Source organism: Schistocerca americana, chromosome 2 (genome assembly GCF_021461395.2).
Source record: "Schistocerca americana isolate TAMUIC-IGC-003095 chromosome 2, iqSchAmer2.1, whole genome shotgun sequence".
In the NCBI taxonomy this organism is placed as follows: domain Eukaryota; kingdom Metazoa; phylum Arthropoda; class Insecta; order Orthoptera; family Acrididae; genus Schistocerca; species Schistocerca americana.
In genome coordinates this window covers 732,771,920-732,791,046 of record NC_060120.1, presented here as the reverse complement: position 1 = coordinate 732,791,046, position 19,127 = coordinate 732,771,920, and the positions used below count along the sequence as shown (strand labels likewise).

Here is a 19,127-nt window from a genome sequence, read left to right as displayed (position 1 = left end):
TTTGGCAGAATGTTAAGGAAACACCATGCCAAAGTAATCTTCCTCCCATCTACAAAGACTTGTGCTCTTCTCAGTTTGGCAAAGGATGATCTGGGACTGCAGAAGGCTGGAATCTACAGAATACCTGGCCAGAGTGGTAAAGCCTACATCGATCAGACAACACGCACTGTGTTTGAAAGATGTGTTGAATATGATTGCCACACTCACCTTTTGCTGCACGGTAAGTCAGCAATAATTGAGCATTGTACCTCCACAGGAGGCTCCAAGGATTATTCTGCCATGGAAATATTGGTCTCGATGAGATCCTTCTCAGATTAAATTATTAACAGTGAAAATACATTTAATGCAAGACCTTATTAGTCTCAATGGTAGCTTTCCAGGAGTAGGACCTGGTGATTTCTATACTTTCTTCACAAACAAAACATTTTGTTACCAATGACTCATCATGTGACATCTAATTTTATTACTTTTTGACATCTGAACTTTAACTCATGTAGTGGCTGCCTTTGCGCATACATTTTCATGCTAATTTTTTATATAAAGGTAGCAGTGTGAACTATCAATCTCCAGTGCAAAACATGCAGCTGAAGATGGATGAATGGTTGTCAGCCAAAATATCATGGTGAAGTCAATATTATGTGGCTGCAATCCCAAAACTTTCCAGAATACTCTTTATAGCAGGAAAGTTTCCAGAATCCAAAATGACCACATAATTAAAATAAGAAGTGGTAATCCATCAAGTAAAAAAGTAAAATTCATTGTGCATTCATTTTATAAATTATCTATTTATCTGTTTTTTGAGCTTTTAGTGCTCTAATTGATATCTACACATACATCCATACCATACAACCACGTCATATGACTATATTTACAGTTTATTTGCCCTGCATTTGTGTACAGAGCATGGGAAGAGTAGCTACTAAATTGCCTTGAAGCACAATGTAATTAATCTAATCCTGTCTTCGTGGTCCCTATGGGAGAAGTATATAGTGGACAAAATAAAACTGACCCAGAAAATATTTATAATTAGTCTGACACAAGACTGACACTTGCTGAAGAAAACCAGAGAAGATGCTAGAAGTGGCCACCATCCATGATGAGCCAATGCTGTGCTCGATTTATTGAACTGTGAAATATGCATAGGAGCTCTGCCTGAAGGATAACAACAATAAAATTTTCAGTCTTCTGATGCAGCTCTTCCAGTACGTGAGGATTATTTGAATACACCTGACCATTCAATTTTTTTTCTCCAAGTAAAAGTCTCAGGGAGAGAGATCTGATGATTGTCCTCTCCTCAAGAAAAACCTCATGCACTTGTGACGTGGTTGCTGAGGTGGTGTGTGCTGTAGCTCTGTCTTGCTGAAAGTATCCATAGAGTCATTCATCTTAGATGAGTTGATTCACACCTGAATTAAACAGAATCTGGTCATAACTATTAGCGGGATACGGAATCACCTATCCCCGCAATGTTAATATATGCCTACTATAGGGAACATTTTCTCACAAACTACTGGAGACAGAGAGGTAAAAATTTTACTGTATGTGCATTCATATGTTACAACAATACTGAAACAACAGTTTATTGTCAAAGTATTTTCTTACAGAGATATTGTACATTTATTTTTAAGTAAATTTTTTCCATCGCTTTTTACTAGACTATCACCCCTAAGTCTTTTGTAAATCAAGTAATTAAAAAATCGTTGTTTCAGTATGTAATAGGGGCCTATGTCACTACGTCATAAAAATTTCAGACTTCTAGGTTGACCAGTACCTGAGATAATGTTCCTAGATGAAGTAAAAAGTAAACTTACGGGAAACGGAGAAAGAAGATTAAAACATTCCTGATCCGTAGCTAATACCCCCTTCACAGTCTTCATAATCATCTTCAAGTCTTCTTTTGGCACCCCTCTGCACCTGTCTTGCTTTTTTCACTAATGTCTTGATTATATTATCAGCATGCCTTAGTCTGTGCTGATCTAAAAAGAACATAGCACGTACCGTACGGGAACCAACACACATACCCAACTTTTGAAGGACCTGGCATTTAGTTATATTTCCAAGATTGAAGGTTGCCACAGCATCATACACACCAAAATGTAGTGTATTAATTCCGACAAACACTGTTTTTGGGAGACGATGCCATATCACACTATTCAAGCACTCGTTGGGGTTCTGCGTTTTTCCGTGAAGACATTTCATCAGAAGACTTCTGTCAGCCAGATCTCTGAAAATGGGCTTTATTTCTGCCATGATGGCTGATGGTAGACTGTGGTGGTGAATGTATTTCTCTCCTGTTGTTAGTCCCCTATTGTATTTACACCAGCTGTTTTCACCTTTGGGGCACAAACCATGTTGTGGATGCTCATCCGTGGATGCGGTGTGGAAATATAAAGCCCATATAGCTCTCCTCATTTCTTCAAGATTGCCTGTATTTTGCCTGATTGCAAGGCCATAGCAGTTCTGAATGTGGTCTATTATGGAATCAGTCAATCTTCCTCTGCCATCCAAGGTTTTCCCATCATCTAGTTTTTTCCCTTTCATAACTGATTTTAACCTTCTCAGCCTGGCACCCATTCTCTTCTGCACATGTCCTATACATTCAAGTTTGCTTATATTTACACTGTTCCCATATGGTTTGCTTTCCAAAACTTCTTTGAATGCTTTAGAGTCACCATCTCCCAGATATTTGACATAGCGAACATTATACCACTGTGAAGAGCGATGAAAAATTTTCTTCACCCCAGCAACCTCCATGCCACCACTACTACCATAATAATTAGCAATACAGTCATCACTGTGTTCATTTTTCAGCCTGCCTGTGCACCTACAGTATTTAGACATTATTGCAACATCAATAACCTTGCCAGTATCAACACTAGTTGCTGTTACAACACCATTGTTGGAGGTGTGGCCCCTTTTCTGCCACGTGCCATCAAACGCCACTGTGAGGTCACAACTGCCGTCATTTTCTTCCACTGCTTCTTCCACAGCAACCTGCATTGACTTCTGTGCTACATCTTCAACTGCAGATCCTAGTACATAATTGTAAGCTTCAAACTTTGAAGGTGCACTTGGAAGATTTAGAACACCACATAGCATATCACCAGCTGCTTTGCCCTTACCAATTGCTCGCAATCCATAAACTAACCTAATATTTACACTATAAAGTTCAGTTTTCTTGTATCCATTATTTACAGTTACTGAAACCGAACTTGGAAACTTACAGCTGTATTTACAAACACTGCATATTAAATTAAACTGGGCAGCCAGGCCAACATGGGATTCTACTTTCAGAGAAACGATTCCATGACATTTTTTGCAGCACAAACTGTTTTCAAGAGCTTCACACAATATATTCGTATCAATGAGTTCAAAAACTTCATTCCCTCTATCAAGTAAATTATATTTCTCTTCCAAATCTCTTAGTTTTTTATGAGAAGCACTGTTTTCATTTGGTGTAAGTTCGTTCGGCAAATCAGTAATAAGTGGATTCACATTTTCCAACAGTGATGATGATGAACTGCTTTGCTTTGCTAATGAATCATTATTTCTTTTCTTTTGCCAGTTCACACGCTTTTTAAATACTTTTGCTTTAGCTCTAGGCATTTTCACTGCGAAAAATGAAGCACTAAATACGAAATAACTCAACAACAACTACTTTCTTATATCACACTGTTTACAAAACAGTCCCGCCACAAAGTCAAAGAGTAACTTGAGGAAACCAGAGAGAAACATTTTCGGGCAACTAGTGTATAAATAGTCGCTGGAAACCGGGATATTTGAATTCATGTCACTTTAAAGGTACTGCCAAAAAGTTCATGGTCAGCCACGAGAGACGTGTATAACTAAAGCGCAATACCCGATCTCACAAATATATAAAAATAAAATAGTTATAATTGTAGTAGAGCTATGTATGATACGTCATTTTAAAGAGGAAACATGGCAGAATATAATACGCCAATAAAAAAAAATTCGATTTTTTAACCCAAAATCCGATTCTGTATCCCCTTAACACTTTGATGAAATAATCATGTTATGATCTGTACACCAGATATTGTGCACCAAACATCAGTCTTGAGAGTATGTGACGGCTCTTCAAAGTAGTGAAGGGGACTTTGTTCTAGACTATCCTTCATTTGACAAAAGTTTTCTGGTATTTGAACTCCTTTCAGAAAGTGCCTGTTTTGTGCCATTTTGCCACTAAGTTTTGCATTACAGACTTTGCTGGAGGTTTTACTGAAACACTTCCAATCTTAAAATTTTGGATATACATTCTGCCAATATTTATTCTGTGCCCCCACTGTGCACAGGGGGCTGTAGTATATTCTTAAATTCCCCAATGGTTTCTTGAAACTTTGAAAGTAAGCTTCCACAGCTTTTTGACATCTTTCTTCAAGTGTCTGCCTTTTCTTTTCATTATTTTTGTAACACACTCCTGTGAGTCAAACAAACCTATGAGCATACATACTGCCCTTTCTGCCCTTTTTAAAAATATACATTTGGTATCCACCATTACTCTTATTTGGTACATCCTCCACACACAAGTAATATTTTATCATGGGTAGTAAGGGTGTTTAGTAAACAATCTTCTTTGTAAACTGAGTGTGTTTTTCCAGTTTGCTACCAATGAACTGATGTCTGTTATTTACTTTACCTATAACTGAGCCATAGGCACCTCCAAAGGAGGGCAAGAGGGCCCACTTTCCCCACGCTGCAATCTGGAGTACAGAGCTTTTATTTCTTATGTGATTCTCATACACTTCTAGAAGTGATTTTGTTTTATTCCACTACACCTCTTATTTACAATACAGGAAAAGATAGGGTGCTACTTACTGTAAAGAAGACACATTAACTTGCATTCAGGCACAATTAAAAGACACATGCATAAAGCTTTCAGCTACTGCCTTCATCAGCAAAAGAGAAACACACACCATTCAATTTCACAAGCAAGCACACCTCATGCACACATACTGCCAGCTTCTCCAGCTTGGTTCACTCCTGATTCCTACAATGGAACTACTTCTTTGTTGCCAGTTCCTCCAACCAAAAGCAACCTCATTCCAACATTGAACCACACTTTTCCAGTTCATACCACCATCCAACTGTGGTCTTCCTCCCCTCCCACCTTACCACCTGCTGGTCACCTTCCAGGAATTCCTTACCTCTGACTTAGGCTCACTGTCCTTCCCCAAGTCCCTTCTTCAGAACACTAACCTTTCAGTAGCAGAAAGAATAGCTGTACACAACCTCAAAAGAAATTCTGACCTAATCATCCTACCTGCAATCAAAGGCTTCATCACTGTTGTTATCAATTGCAGTGACTACCTGGCAGAAGGCCTCCACCAATTGTTTGGCTCCTCCCTCAATAAACTCTGTTAGAGTGACCCCATCCCAGAAGTTCAACACAACATCTGGTTCTTGCATAAAGCCTTAGACCCTTCCCATAAACTCTCCCCTGAATATTTTCCCCTCCTCGTCCCTCTGACACCCCACACACACACCTTCTACATGCTACCCAAAATCCACAAACACAACAATCCTCAACATCCCATTGTGTCTGGTTATAGTGCCCCCACTGAAAAAAGTTCGGCCCTCCTTCACCAACAACTCCAACTAATTGTTCATAACCTAGTCTCTAATATCAAAGACACAACCACTTCCTCAATTGACTCCCCATCATCCCCAGCTCTTTATCTCCTGTATCCTTACTCATCACTGTTGACACCATCTCCCTGTACACCAACATCCCTCTTGTCCATGGTGTCACTCCTATTGAACACTACTTTTACCAACGTCTTTAAGACTCCTGATCCACTGTCTCATTCCTCATACACCTTATTAACTTTATTCTAACTCACAACTACCCCTCCTTTGAGGGGAAGGTATATGAACAAATCTATGGCACAGCATGGGCAACCACATGGCACCCTCCCATGGCAAACATTCCTAGCCTCCCAAAATACTGAAACCATTGTCTGATTCAGGTTCATTGATGGTATCTTCATGATCTGGACTCAGGACCAAGGCATCCTATCTTAGTTCCTTCACAACCTTAACACCTTCTCTCCCATCTGCTTCATGTGGTCCTCCTGAATGCAGTGTGCCACCTACCTAGACATTTACCTCTTCCTCTCTGATGGCTCCATCTACACCTCTGTCCATATTAAAGCGACCAACAGTATCGGCATTTCAACATCTGTTGTCCCTTTCCCAACATCTCTCCCATACAGCCAGGCCACCTGGGGATGGTGTACCTGTAATGACAAGAACTACCTTGCTCAGTATGCTGAGAGTCCCACCAAGGCCTTCTCAGACAGATACTTTCCCCCAGACCTAGTACACAAGGAGCTATCCTGTAAGGTCCTCACACCCCCAATCATTTCACTACCCCTAAGAACCAGCCACCAGGAGTGACCCCTTCATCAGCCAGTACCACCCCAGACTGGAACAACTGAGCTACACTCCATCCTTTGCTGGGTCTTTGATTACTTGTCATGTCATGAAATGAGGAACATGCTACCCAAGATCTTTCCTACCTCTCCTAAAGTGGTGTTTTATTGTCCATTTCCATATCACACCCAATTTCAACCCTTTGTCACAAGGATCATATCACTGTGGAAGACCCAGGTGTGAGACCTGCCCAATCCACCCACCCAAGACTTCCTATCTAGTCCTGTCACAGGTTTATTCTACCCCATTAGGGGCGAGGCCTCAATGTCATTTACCAGCTCTGATGCGATCTTTACTCATCTTTTTATATTGGTATGACTACCAACCAGCTGTTTACCAGGATGAATGGCCACCACCAAGCTGTGGCCAGGAGCAAATTAGACCACCCTGTGGCACAACATGCACCTGAACATAACATGCTTGATTTTAATGGCTGCTTCACTACCCGAGCCATCTGGATCTTTCCATCCATCACCAGATTTTCTGAATCATGCAAATGAGAGCTATCCTTACAACACATTCTCCACTTCCTTAATTATCCTGGCCTCAGCCTCTGGTAACACACTGTCCCCCCACCCTCCATTCAACAGTTTCCATCCCCTCTGTCTTATCATCTCCTCCATCTCCTCTCCTTTCTCATATCCCACCCTCTTCGTTTGCCACCCTCTGCTAATGCACCAGCCCAACTTTGCCCCCCCCCCTCCTTTCCTTTTCTCCCATTTCTTCCCCACCTCCCTGCCCACAACTTCCTGACACTGTGCCTGTTGGCATTCCTGTGCACTCCACCAGACAGTGTTTATCTCTCCTCCATCCCCTACACTACTATCCCTTCCTTGAGCCCTCCAGAATTGCATTCTGGTCTGAGCTGGCAGAGTTGGCAGTCATGTGTGCATGAGGTGTGGTTGCTTGTGTGTATGAACGGTGTGTGTTTCTCTATTGATGATGAAGGATGTGGCCAAAAACTTCATGTAAGCGTCTTTTAATTGCACCTGTCTGTAACTTAATCTGTCTTATTTAAGGCAAGTAATAATCTATCTCTTCCTAAGTTGCTAAACAAATGTAAGTTAAACAGCAGTTGCCCCCCTCCACCCATTCCCCAGCTCCCTTCTCCTTACGCCTTTCTCAGCAGAAATTTCTGCAAACACCCATGAACAGAGCATATGCGATCATTCCATTTCATTTACTACAAATTTTAACATCCAGCATTTGTATGAGTTGACTAATTAAAATACTCACTGATATTGTGATCACAGGATACAACCTTTTTTTTTGCTTTGCAAAGTGCAAAGTCTTACATTTCTGAAAATTTAAAGCAAACTGCCAATCTTATTACCACTTTGATATCATATCAAGATCGGCCTTAATATTTTTCCACCTTTTTGCAGAAGTACATCATAGATATCTGCATCATCTCTGTAAATTCTGAGGTTACTATTAATATTGTCTGCAAGGTCATTAATAAAAACCATGAACAGCACAGGTCTCAACACATTTCCCTAGAGCACACCTGAAGTTACTTCTACATCTGTCAATGACCATTGTGGACCACTTATACTACCCTTGTTGTAGACAGGTGTAACCTGATCTTTCTTTCATCTATTGGACATAGATTTTTGTTTGAAAGATCTACAGTATACTATAATTAAAGCAGGGCTTAACTCAACTGCAAATGCTTCATAGAAACTGGGGGAGTTTCCACTGGGCCCTGTAACTTCGTTCCAACTTAGTAATTTCACCTGTTCCTTGATACTGCCAAAACAAATATCTATGTCACACATCTTTGCAGCAGTGTAAGAATTACATTGGGGCAGTACTCCTTTGCCAATGGCCTTGCTGCAGTGGTAACACCAGTTCCTGTCAGATCGCCGAAGTTAAACGCTGTTGGGCTGAGCTAGCACTTAGATGGGTGACCAACTGGTCTGCCGAGCACTGTTGGTAAGCAGGGTGCACTCAGCCCTTCTGAGGCAAACTGAGGAGCTACTTGATTGAAAAGTAGCAGCTCCAGTCTCAGAAACTGACATATGGCCAGGAGAGCAGTGTGCTGACCACATGCCCCTCCATATCCGCATCCACCGATGCCTGTGGGCTGAGGATGACACGGCAGCTGGTCAGTACCTTTGGGCCTTCATGGCCTGTGCAGGAGGAGTTTAATTTAGTTTTAGTACTCCTTTACTTTCCTTTTAAAGAAAGGTTTGAAAATGGTGTGCAAAATGCCTGTTTTTGCTTTGCTACTCTCAGCTTCAGTGTGTGTCATCCTTGAGTTCCTGGACACTAGGTTTGGTGCCACTAGCAGCCTTTACATATGACCAGAATTTATCTGGGTTTTGTGGGACATCTTCTGTTAAAACTCTGCTACAACTGTCACTGAAGCCTATCCCTCTCTGCATAGCCATATGCATTTGATTCAGAAGCTGTTTGTTTTCCTGTGTTTTGTTTCACACTTAATATGCTGTATTGTCTATTTCTTTAGAAGTTTCTTTTCAGTGACTGTATACTATGGAGGGGTCATCCCACAATGAACTGTTGTAGTAGGTACATGGGATGATTAACTACTGTTTTCAATTTGAGCCATATTTCTTCTACATGGAATTGTCCAGAGCTAAATGTTTCATATTGTTTGCTGAGGTATAATGCTGATACCTCTGTACATAGTTTCCTGAACAAATAAACGCTTCTATTTGTTTTAGTTCCCTTTATAGTTTATCAATAATTACTGCTATAACTGCCTTATTGTTAGTGATACTAGTTTCACGATGGAAGTCCCTAAAAGGGTAAAGACTATTTGTTACCATTAGAGCCAACGTAGTCTCTTCATATTAAATACTTTTAATACCTCACTTGAAAAATACAAAAGAAGTGTAGCAAAAGACAGTCATATACCATGTTTCATACTAGTCAATGAGTTTCCAGGCCATCTGCCAGAGATGCTTTTGATTGGCTTCAGCAATTGTTCTTTGTATCGATGCTCCATGGGAGTAGATGGTGAGAACTTCTTCGCTCAATAGAGGCACCTTTTGAGTAGCATTATTTTATTGCAATTTATAAGTCTCAAGTATTGCTTATCATCACCATGTATCTGTAAATAAATATTTTGTATTAAGAGTTATACAGGTTCCAAAAGTATGCGTGCTATTATGGCTGAATTACCTGAAGACACACATGTAAGTAGTTCAGATGAATATTGCCACAGCCATTCTAACATTGATGACCCTAACATGATAAGCTGAAGGATACCAGAAGAAGGTAGTTGATAACAGGATTTTCAAATTAGTAAAATGCAATACTCTGTGGGCACTAACACTCTGAGAATGTCACAACTTGCTGTGTGATTGTCCCCATTTTGACCTCATAACCTGCCACTCTGGTTGGCATAGGTGGTTGTTAGTTTTCATTTTGCAGGAATAACCACAGATTCTATGATGTTTGCTCTAGTGCTCAGTCAACTCAACCACCACAATGTGGCCAAGTTGAAGACATTGTCACAGCACCTGCTGCACAGTATTCATAAAGTAAAGTGAAGACAGGGGTGATTCACTGGGTGTCTGCATCACGAGCTGCATATGCATCAGATGTTATTGCAAGAAGTCATCAGCGATAGGAAGCTGTCACAATATTCGAGGCACATGTGTAGTAAAATTTACTCTGAAACTGTACTGAACGTATTACTTTATACACCCTGAAGTAGCCATCTTAAAGCTCAGGTTAAAACCATAATGGAATTTCAGACAGAAATGCCCTTGGACACTGCTGCATATCTGGCTGACAGGATTCAAGGTGCAAGAATGTCCCATCAAATAACATTTTGAAGGCACCATGCAACAGTGTCTCATTGCCAACAGTGATGCAGTTGGATTACAATTCCCTCTCAGACAAAGTGAGTGATTTGGCTAGTGTAACAAATGAAATGTTGGCTCAGTGCAGTTGCCACAAGGATAGAGGTCCTTACCACAGAAAATCCTGCAGTAATTTTAGAACAAACTTGTTAATACTATGTGGCACAGAGCAGTTACCTGTATGTTGATTTCATCAGAAATTTGATCAGACATGCAAGTGCACCTCATCTTGCACCTACCCCAATAAAAGCAACAGTCAGACACAGGAACATCTGACTGTCAGACCATCTTTAAACATCTATATATTAGTGAGTGGATGATATGATGGAAATTCCTTTTGGACATGGACTTGTATTTGTGCTTTTTCCCATGGATTTTTTTGTATAATTGCAGCTACCAATTTTGTTCTGCCTTTCTGCCACTGACACATTGTCAATAGCCACTTATGGTATAGAATATATTGAGATGAACTTGAGGCTGCATGATGCCTTCGTTTGGAATTTTACTGTTGTGGATGTCATGGAGCCTACGATTGAGGCCAACTTCCTGGTGTTTAATGATCTGTTACCTGATGTAGCAAATGAATCGCTATTTGACAACATCACCAGACTTTCTGGTGTTGGATTCATGGTGCCAAGCTAGTGCAGGCAGCAGAAAGCTGATACATCAATTTGCTTGACCAGTTTCCAGCCATAACCTGACCACCTAGCATGCTGAGGGAGGTATATTACAACTCTGTGCATTTTATCAAAACTTCTGATGGCCCTCCACAGTTTCATCTCATTCTACATGTTTAGCTCCAACAATCTCACAATTGCAAAGGCAGAGTTTAGGTCAATGCTCAGGGAAGGTGTTGTTTGCCCTTTTTGTAGTACTTGGTCTTCTCCCTACCATCTGGTAACCAAGAAGGGTTGCCTGTGTGGTGATTTACCATTTGTTGAATGCAAGGATAATTCTGGACTAATATCCAATGCCTCTATTAAGGGATTATAATTATGCTCTGAGTGGTACAACTTTATTTAGCGTACTTCAGTGTCCAAGAGCTTTTATGCATATTCCTGTGGTGATTGAAGACGTTTCAATGATTGCAATAATTAGTCTATTCAGCTTATTCAAAAGTCTTTATATGATATTTGGTTTGCAGAATGACACTCTTATCACAGCAGGGGTTCATTGTCTCTGTGCTCCTGAGCCTGTTATTCTGCTTTGCATTCTTGGATAGTATCCTCATCTTTTCAGCCACAGTGGAACAGCATCAGTAACACCTGCCTATAACAGCATGGTGTGGTGTTAAACAATGCTAAGCGTGATTTTGGTAAACCTCAGATCAGCTCTTTGGGCCATGTAATTTTGCCTGCAGGATCACTGCCACCACTAGAGAAAAGGGAAGCTATCATAAAGATTCCACAGCCAGAAATAATCAATAAGCTATACTGTTTCTTAAAAACGTTGAATTTTTACTGGTAACATCTGCCCCACTGAGCCAAAATGCAAGAATCACTAACTGCAACACTTACTGGACCCAAGGCTGAAGGGGATTCACTCATCCACTGGACAGATGAGATGAGATCTGCTTATAATGCAGTGAAGCAAAGCCTAGCAAATGCAGCACTCCTGGCAGACTTGCATTGGATGCACCACTCAAATTAGTAGTTGATGCTAATCAGGCAACTACTGGTGCAGTGCCGCAGTAGTAAATTGATAGTACTTGGCAATCACATGCCTTCATCTCGTGTAATCTCTCCTCATCATAATGGAAATGGAGTCCTTATGGTCATAAGCTTCTGTTTGTATGGCTACAGTTAGAAGCCAGAGGATTTATGACCATTACTGATCACAAGCTGCTTATTAATGTCTTCAGACAGAACAACAACAAATATTCACAATGGCAGTAAAACTATCCAGAATTTATTGCTCAATTCAGCACTGATATCTGTCGTATTTCTGGTATAAACAATGCGGTTGCCAACTGTCTGTCAAGGGTTAACAGTGTGACAAGATTTTTTATTTTATTGAGCTCACAAAGGCACAGAAATCTGATGAGGAACTCAGAAGCTGCTCCATAACATATCATCCAGCCTCCAATTACAACTTCTTGATGTTCCTGGTTCTGACATAAAACTGTATAGTGACATTTCCAATGGAAGGTCTTGCCTGTTTCGGCCATCCACTTTTTGCAGATGCTACCCTAGCATTAGAACATCAAACTGCATGGTGTCAATTCATTTTGTCTGGACTGACTCACAGAAGGATTTTCGTGAGTGGCCTTGTGCATGCCTTCAATGTCAGCACAGTAAAATAGCCTGTCATGTCCATGTACTCATTGGAGAATTTCCAGATATGATAATGTGCTTCATGCATGTGCACATTGATGTTGTAGGTCCACTTCCTCCTTCTAATGCTCAACATTATCTGTTGACTGCCACTGATTGTTTTAACCATTGGTCAGAAGCTATATGAGTTGATAACATATCGGCGGAGACAATAACTAGCCTATGTCTTCCTTGCTCACTTTTGTTGTCTGCTGAACTTTACCCAGGACCAAAGACAATGATCTGAGCAAATTCTGCAGTGCTCTCCACCACTGACAGCCTGTTACCACCCAGTGAGTACTGGCATGTTGGTACCATTGTTTAAAGGCTACATTAATGTTTGACACTACCAGCTTGCCAACTGAATTACCTATGGTGTTGTATGGCCTTTGCAATACATAAAAAATGGATGTAGACTCATTGTCAGTCGAGCTTGTATGTGGCGAAACACTCTGACTACCTGCCGAATTCACTGATCCAAGATCTGCACAGCTACCAGACCATAACCCATCAGATTTCATTTGTTGTCACTTGAGAAACCACACTGCACACATTCACCCACATCAAGCCTCCTGACATGAAACAGCACCTACATTCATGCGTCATGATTTGCAAACATGACTGCATGTTATGTTGCATAGAAATGCTGTCAAACCATCTCCACAAACTCTGTACACAGGAACAGACTGAGTGAGCAAAAGAGAAGAATAAATATTGCCTACTGTATTAAATGGTAAAACTACTACTATCTCAATCAACAGGATAAAACTGGCATACTTATTTCCAGAAATGCCACCTACAGTTATACCTCAAAGTCAGCCTCAGCCTCAAACAAAAGTGCTACCATCCAAAACAGACTCATAGCCTGACTGAAGACATTGAGTTTGTTTTCCATCAAGTTATTTGGATGACACTCCACTTACTCATAGAGGGTTGACATGTCAAAAGAGACAGTTACATGCTGCGTTTCATAGCTGTCAGTGAGTTTGAAGGCCAGCCACCAGGGGCGCTCTTGATGTGGGATCAGCAGTTGTTTTGTTTAGTGATGCTCCATGGAGAGTAGAAAGTGAGAATTTCTTTATTTATAGAGACATAGCTTGTGTAGCATTATTTTCTCGCAGTTTACAAGTCTCATTGTCTTACTTATCATCAACAGGTATCTGAAATAAATGTTTATTATTTAGACTTATATGTGTCTTTGTAATTTGTATGTTCTATAATAGCCAATGACAGTACAGGATTCAAGGTCAGATGTCTGAACCAACTTGTTTTGTGTGCAGCCATTGTATTTATGAGCTATACCTCCTTGTAAACAGGCTATTTGTGACCAAGTCATTGGATAGGTGGGGAAAGGAATTAGGTGGCATCAAAGCCTGTGGCATGTATGGCATACCTGAGCAATGATGGATATAGTTATATTGTGATGTTGCATAATCCAGTAGGCATGTGTGAACTTACGTTGGTGTATAATGACCCAAAATCAGGATAGTGAATTAGTAAACTAATCATGGTAAAATCTGTTTTTAAACCTGATGCAGTTGAAACATAGTATTGTGTTCCCTGAGTTGGTTAGAATAGCTTGCCACTGGCTTTGGGAGGCTTGACTGCAAAACAAATATGCGACCATCACGGGGTAGCTCCAAGGTGATTGTTGACTCTACCAAATAGCATTTATTGAAAAAATATCCATCATTGTTGATGGAAGATAATATCTTCTGATACACCAAAACTTTCCACAACAAATGATGGTCCACTATAAGTATATAGGCTGCATAGTGTCTGTTGTGACCCTAAATATGAGTCATTTCACAGTGGTCATGTGTCTGTGGCAGGATGTGTGTGTGACTTAATGCTGTCCAGGATGCTTGTATAATAGGTAATGTTATGATCTTCAGCGTGACAACCTTGAGTGATTCATTCATTTTCAGCAGGATCAGTCTTTGATACACGTGGCAGCTATTGTACAGGAGTGGTTTGCAAAACTGAGTATCTCTACTCTACTGACCTCCTTCAGCACCAAGTATAGGCGATTAAAAAATGGACCTTGTGAGAAAAATGGCTTGACCTCATGCTAAGAACCCATGATAACTTTTGAAACATCATCCAGTAGGAGATGACAGAAATGAGAGACTTATTACTCACCTTATAGACTCACTTTCTACAGGATGATAATGATCATTGAAGAGGAATATCTTTGGTCAAGAAATTACAATCTGTGACCTTTTGAGGACCAAAAAAATCTTGTTACGAACTGTGAATTGATCATTTTGTAAATTTCATGTTTTATATAGATAAAAGAAATTAATTCACTATTAAAAAAATAATTGTCAAAAGTAGGATTCCATCAGAATGCTGCAGTCATGCAGGTGCTTATCAGTATTAGCTACACCACTGATCACTGAACTACAAAGTGCTGTGCTACTATACTGTGCTAAGTTCTGTAATTAGATGGATAAAAAACCTACTCACCAAGCAGCAGCAAGAGAACACACATATAAAAAAGGTTTTACCTATGCAAGCTCCTTCTTCTGGCAGAACGGTTGAAGGGGAAGGAAGAGGAGTGAAGGAAAAGGACTGGAAATGTTAAGGAAAAGGGGTAGAGTTCAGAAAAGTCACCGAAACCCCAGGCAGGGGACACTTACCAGATGGGATGATAAGGAAAGAACGTTTCCTTCTGCCACTTTTATGCTGTCTTCTGTACATAAAATATAACTGGTGTACATGCATACATATATATGATGTATAAAGTTCTCATGTTAAATATTCTAAAAAGGGCACTTTTACCACATCATATTTTGAATGGAAATTGTTAAAATGAAATAAAAGAAATAAAAAAAAAAAAACTGTAAGTCACTGTGCACTTGAATAGGTTTTGATTCAACTAAATATTGTGTTGTTTACTGTGAGGGAAACATGCAATGGCATTACAGTCCTATTATTGTGTTTCATTTGTCACTAAGGTGTAAATGCTTATACACAGTTTTTTGCAGGGGAAACAACAAATAGAGTACTGAATGAAAACTGGCAAGACCTCGCTAAGGAAGTAGGACCTACGATAGCAGAGGCCATTGGAGAAGTCATGCGACAAATTCTACAAAATATTTTTGATGTTGTATCCTATGAAGATGCTTTCCCTGATAAAGTGTAACAACAACACACAGTGATGGAGTGAGTATAGATTAATTACTTCGCTACTGAAAAATAAAAGAATAAAGAAAAATCTAATTTCATTTGAGAGCTCTAACAATGCGCGTTTCTATGAGGAGATGATAATGCTTAAAAATGGAAATGTGTGAACTTAAAACTGCTGCTTTCTGCTAATATACTAAAGTTTCACTGGGTCAAATATGTCAGTAGCCATAGATTTTTTAAAGTATCAGTAGTTTATGGTTATGTGGATACTTCATGTTTGTGTCTTATCATCAATATCATTGCTGTCTGTTAGGAGCATAAAGTAACATGGTGTTCAAGTTTGTTTTTGTTTCAACAGGATGTTGTATACCTATGCAGTGAAGCAACAGAACTCCAGTCTGCTGCATCCACACACCTATTGGACAAGATTAATCAATGTACTGAATATCAGCAGGCTATTGTCTTGCTGACCAAACCTAAGAATAACAAGGGTGCTACAAGTTTGCTCTTTACTTGTGCAATTTAATTCATGCCAGGACTGAGCATGTACAAGATACTTGGTAACCTACCCAAAAATTTATGTACTTGCTTATTAAAAAAGATGTGAATTAACTTGTAAATGGGTACTGAGCAAAAGGTACAATCAGGCTTTCTTTGTGTGTAAATAATTGTCATTTTTGGGGAGGGCAGTCCTCTTGACCTGTTACACAGATTGAGTCATGTAGGATGTAACACTTTTTTATTTCATGAATGGTTCCAGATATTGAAGCAAGGTTTTCTGCTGTTTACAGTATGCTGAGGGGTACATAATGTTTTGTATGGATAATTCTCTGAATTCTGCTCTCAACTGAAGTGTTGAAACAAGCATGGTTTTTTGATGGAAATATATACTATTTATAGCTGCATTGAGTAGCTCTTGGAAAGACAGTTACATTGATATAGTGCTTCTTAATATAGATGTTGAGCCATTCACAAAAGAATCCATGACAGGTACTACAATGGGAGAGAATTGTGGTCAGAGCCAGCTATTGTGGTGTAAACAACACTGAGCAGAGCTCTCATGCCAGGCTCCATCATTATAAGCAGCAGGACAGGCCTATGTTACCAAGATAAAACCTCATGTAGATACAGTGCCTGGAGACACCTGAATGCAAAGATAACACACCTGTTGTTGGACAAATGTCTCTATAAGTACTACTCAAAAATGTAATTAGATGGAACTCACTTTAAAGAAACTAAACATTTTATGTAGAATGACTGACAACATGTCACCCACAAATAAATACTTTTATTAATGAAATATAGTTGAACACTTTACTTAAACATGCCCTCAAATTGTTTACCATTAACTGCAAGGCACGTCTGCAATCACTGTTCAAGAGATAGGTGAAGATATGAAAGTATATTTGATGATATAACATTGCATGCTGTGATGAATATACACTGCATATAATCTTGTGTATTTGGGGCTTCTTAGTAAATTCCATCTTTCAAAGCTCCCCATAGAATGAAATCAAGTGGAGTAAAACCAGGAGCCTTGGCTGCTGATTGTACTGCAGCGTTCCATCCTGTCCAATGGCCAGGAAACATTCCATTCAGTGTTTGCATTGCAACACAGGAAGAGTGAGCTGTTAGGTGTCATTGAAACTGCAGACACTGTCGCTTCACCAATTGTACCTCTTCTAGAAAAACAGGTAGAATGTTCATAAGATAGTGTGTATACATACTTCTGTTTAACATCCTTGAGTAAGGTCCCAAGATGCTGCACCCTATGCTTATGCTCTAAGGTTGTTAGTGTTGTACCTAATGAGGCCAGAGTGGAGTTTCTGCTGCCTAGTAGTGTATTTTAAATAAATTTATGTTACTGTGGTTCATAAATGTTGCTAAGTTTGTAATGAGAATATGTTGGAAAACCTAGTGTTGCCTCCCATGTGATGTGGAGTAAGTCAGCAAAATTCTGTGTGTCCTCCAAGTGCCTGATGTAATGACAGATGGTAGGTCTGGACTTTATGACAATGGAAGATGCAAGTGACACTCATCTGGCTGATCCCACATTTCTCAAATTTTTTGGCAACACATCTCATGGACTATGTGCATTGATGAACATCACAGCCAGACTAACTTCTTCATGTTTTCTGTCATTTGTAGTCTTTGTCCTTGACCACTCTTATCAGTGTTAACTCTGTTAACTGTATTAACATTGAAGCTGCCTGTTTGCACTAATGACCTAAAAATTCATGCAATTGTCTGGTGTGACAGACAGAAACGATCAGTGTAGACGTGCCTATAACACTGTACCATTTCAACAGCATTTCAGTAACATATGCTGTATAAAAGTAATATGTATAACTTCTCCTTATTGGTGTATATCTGCATGTAAGGAATTTTGAAGCAGAAATGACCAGCCAGTAGATGAAATGGTTGCTGCTAGTTGTACAATGCAAACAAGCGTACAGTAAAAGGCTTACTCCAATAACATAGCCTGACATGAGTGTGTTTACAATTCAATAATTGATTCCAGCCAACTTTCTTCTCAATTTTAAAATATTTCTCAGATTCTTTTGCAAAGCATTTCAACCTCAAAATTAACTATCATTATATCACTGTATGTGTCCTTAAAAGCACTTTCAGATAGCAATAAAAAGTAGTATATCATTCTATTTAAAAAATCATACTAGCTTCAATATATTGATTGCTACAAGAGTTAAAACTTCTTATCACTTAACAAAAGTACATGACCTTAGTGCACTATCATTTGCTGAATACTTGTGTTGATATCTGGAATTATTCACAAAATGAAAGGGTTGTTAGATCTTATGTGATTCGCCCTGTATAATTAGTGTAAACTACAATATACTTCCATAATAAAAAAAAAATTAACACATTTTTACACTTAATGAACACTGGTTGCCAAGAAAAGTGTGAATAAATAAATTTTTGCTGTAGAATACTCCATAAGTCTGAAGAAGAATGGAGAGTATTATTTTTATAATGTGAAGTATGTGATAAATGTGAAAAGTTCATAAAAACTGCAGTGTTACACTGATGTAAATGACAGGGTAAAATAAAGTATAAATACAGTATTCAGTCATCAGTAAACTATTCAAACAATTTCTTTACCAGTACCCTTTAATTTCCTTCAAGAAAGTGTAAACAAACCTGTGAAACATTGGCTAAAGTCTAATAAATCATAGATTATGTAAACAATAGTGTAAAACACAGTACCTGTGTCCTGATTCCCATTGTAGAAGGGAACTGTTAATCTCACAAATACATTGACATTTTTACCTTTGCAATGCTTGTTCAACACTGTATTGTATCTGCATCTTAAGAAAAGTACAAAAAAAACCAGTCTTGATTCATATATCATATTATAGAATTATTGATACTGCTGAAGAAA

At 39.3% G+C, this 19,127-nt stretch overlaps 1 protein-coding gene across 1 annotated transcript in view; it reads left to right on the top strand.

The window, feature by feature from the left end:
- Positions 1-18,826, top strand: part of LOC124594390 (protein takeout-like) — a 44,140-nt gene extending 25,314 nt beyond the window's left edge. The window contains exons 4-5 of the mRNA XM_047132759.1: positions 15,586-15,763; positions 16,086-18,826. Of these exons, the coding sequence (XP_046988715.1) occupies positions 15,586-15,743 (158 nt within the window). The 3' untranslated portion in view covers positions 15,744-15,763; positions 16,086-18,826. The remainder of the gene's footprint in view (positions 1-15,585; positions 15,764-16,085) is intronic.
- The last annotated feature ends 301 nt before the right edge of the window (positions 18,827-19,127 follow it).